General features: G+C 39.3%; 1 protein-coding gene across 1 annotated transcript; it reads right to left on the reverse strand.

Moving 5' to 3' along the window:
- Nucleotides 1–415: 415 nt before the first annotated feature.
- On the reverse strand, nucleotides 416–1,910 carry LOC132042451 (uncharacterized protein At4g06744-like). The gene is given in 2 exon segments (XM_059432990.1): nucleotides 416–621; nucleotides 624–1,910. Coding segments are annotated over 2 exon segments (1,254 nt in total). The 5' UTR covers nucleotides 1,789–1,910; the 3' UTR covers nucleotides 416–532.
- Between the last annotated feature and the right edge of the window lie 209 nt (nucleotides 1,911–2,119).

Consider the following 2,119-nt stretch of genomic DNA (forward strand, 5'->3'; position numbering starts at 1 on the left):
CTATGTTGAATCCCTTTGATTTCTTCGCGTGTTTACTTTTTTATATTTTGAATAAAAAATCTTAGCTCTGCCACTAGTTGCAAGGTGCAACTTTCGCCTTGCTCAACTCTGCCTCCTCCCCTATGCGAATCCCAGCTCCTAGCAAGGCAGAGTTGGTTAAAACTTGTAGCCTGTTAAGCAGAACCATTTTTTCCTTTTTCGATATGGGGCCTGAAATGCACTATTCCAACTAATCCGGATTTGCATAAAATCCACCCAAAGGGGAAGCGCTCTCTATTAGGAGTTTGTGCATCCCAAAGCTCGAACATGAGACCTCTAGTTGAGGTCTAGGAAATCCATGTCCCACCACACTTCTTATTGGTCCCAGAATTAGACTCGCCAGTTGTAGTTTGAGATAATAAATATCATGGAAAACTTGAGATTTAGTCATTGCATTATTACAGGTGAAGGTACAAATATTTAATTGTGCACACCTGCTTAATAGAAAGACAAACTTATGGAAAAGAAAAATGCTGAAAATGGAAGTTTATGATCATGACAAGAAAGGTGGAGGAGGTGATTCAGAAAGAGATAGAGGAGAAGATTTGAAGTTGGGAACAGAACAGGGAATGTAAGTATATGCATGTAGTGGACGTACCTTGTTTGAGCAAGGAATTCTACACATTCGATTGTTGATCTTTGTGATGGCAATCCGGGAATGCGGTTTTTCCTTACATCAACTACTCCATCGTTGATCAAATTCAGGCAAATCGGTCCGACTCCTATAAAATAGTTATCAGACAATGACAAATTTGCCAAATTTCCCAGTGAACAGATCACATCTGGCACCATCCCATATAACTGATTCCCAGCAAAATTCAAGATCTCCACATTCTCCAAACATCCTAATGAGAATGGAAGTGGACCTGTTAGCCTATTGTTTCCGGCATCAAAAACAACTGCTTCTTTCAAGAGTCCAAGTTCATATGGAAGACAGCCACTTAACAAGTTATTAAGTAGCAAAATTTCACTCAGGCTTGCAAGGATTTTGGAGATACTATGCGGGATTGGACCGAAGAATCTATTGTTGGCTAAGGTAAGATAAAGAACGTGGCTGCTGCTGCCTATGTTATCAGGAAGTTTCTGCATGAAATTATTGTTGTTGATGAAGAGTGCATCAAGATCTTCCTTTGTGAACAACTGAGGTGGAACTGATCCAGTGAAAGAGTTGAACCTTATGTCCAGGAAAGACAGGCTACTCATGCCCAAAATGGCAGGTGGAAATGGTCCAGAGAATTGGTTGTTACTGATGTCAAGTTCATATAGATAAGGAAGATTGGCAATGTTTGCAGAAAGAGTACCACTAAAATTGTTGGAATTGGCATGAAAGAGTGCTATATCTGGGAGCTGATCAAGGAAGCCATCGAGATTCAGGGCACTTAGTTGGAAACCATTGAAATCAATGGAAGCAACAGCAATGGCAGAGTTGTTGTCTGGGGGATTATCACAGTAGAAACCAGTATAATTGCATATGTTTGGACCAACCCAAGATTTTGTGACACCAAGAGGATCAGAAGTGATAGTATTCTTGAATCTCTGTATGATGGGATACACCACAGCAAGCCTTTGATCAACAAAAAATAATTGGTTTTGTTGCTTTGATGGATCAGGGGATTGTGCTGCTGCAGCTGCAACTTTTCTCCTACCATGGCCGCTTGAAGCAGTGGTAATTTTAAGTGTGTTAATAGTATGTCCAACAATGAACATGCTCAAGACTAGCAAGAGAAATTTGTTACTACAATTCATCATCTTCCAATTTGGCTTCCAAAAATTGTCAAGCCAGATGCAAAACAGAGAAATGAATCAAGTGCACTATGCATGAGTCATCTCTATTTTATAGTCCTGGAAACTTTCTACTGATTATTCACAGAAAATTTACCGTAACTTACGGCATTATGGATGTGATTAGAGCATAGTTTAAAAAAGGAATCTGTAAATTTATACATTTAGCAAGCAAACGTTCATTTGAATGAGAAAATGGTACTGCTAAAGGTTTCAGGCTGTGCAAATAGAAAACAACACTCAAAAGCTAAATATTTGATTGTGGCCACAGCTAGCATGCTTTCCATCATTAAAGAAA

This window comes from Lycium ferocissimum, unplaced genomic scaffold (genome assembly GCF_029784015.1).
Source record: "Lycium ferocissimum isolate CSIRO_LF1 unplaced genomic scaffold, AGI_CSIRO_Lferr_CH_V1 ctg15442, whole genome shotgun sequence".
Taxonomy (NCBI): domain Eukaryota; kingdom Viridiplantae; phylum Streptophyta; class Magnoliopsida; order Solanales; family Solanaceae; genus Lycium; species Lycium ferocissimum.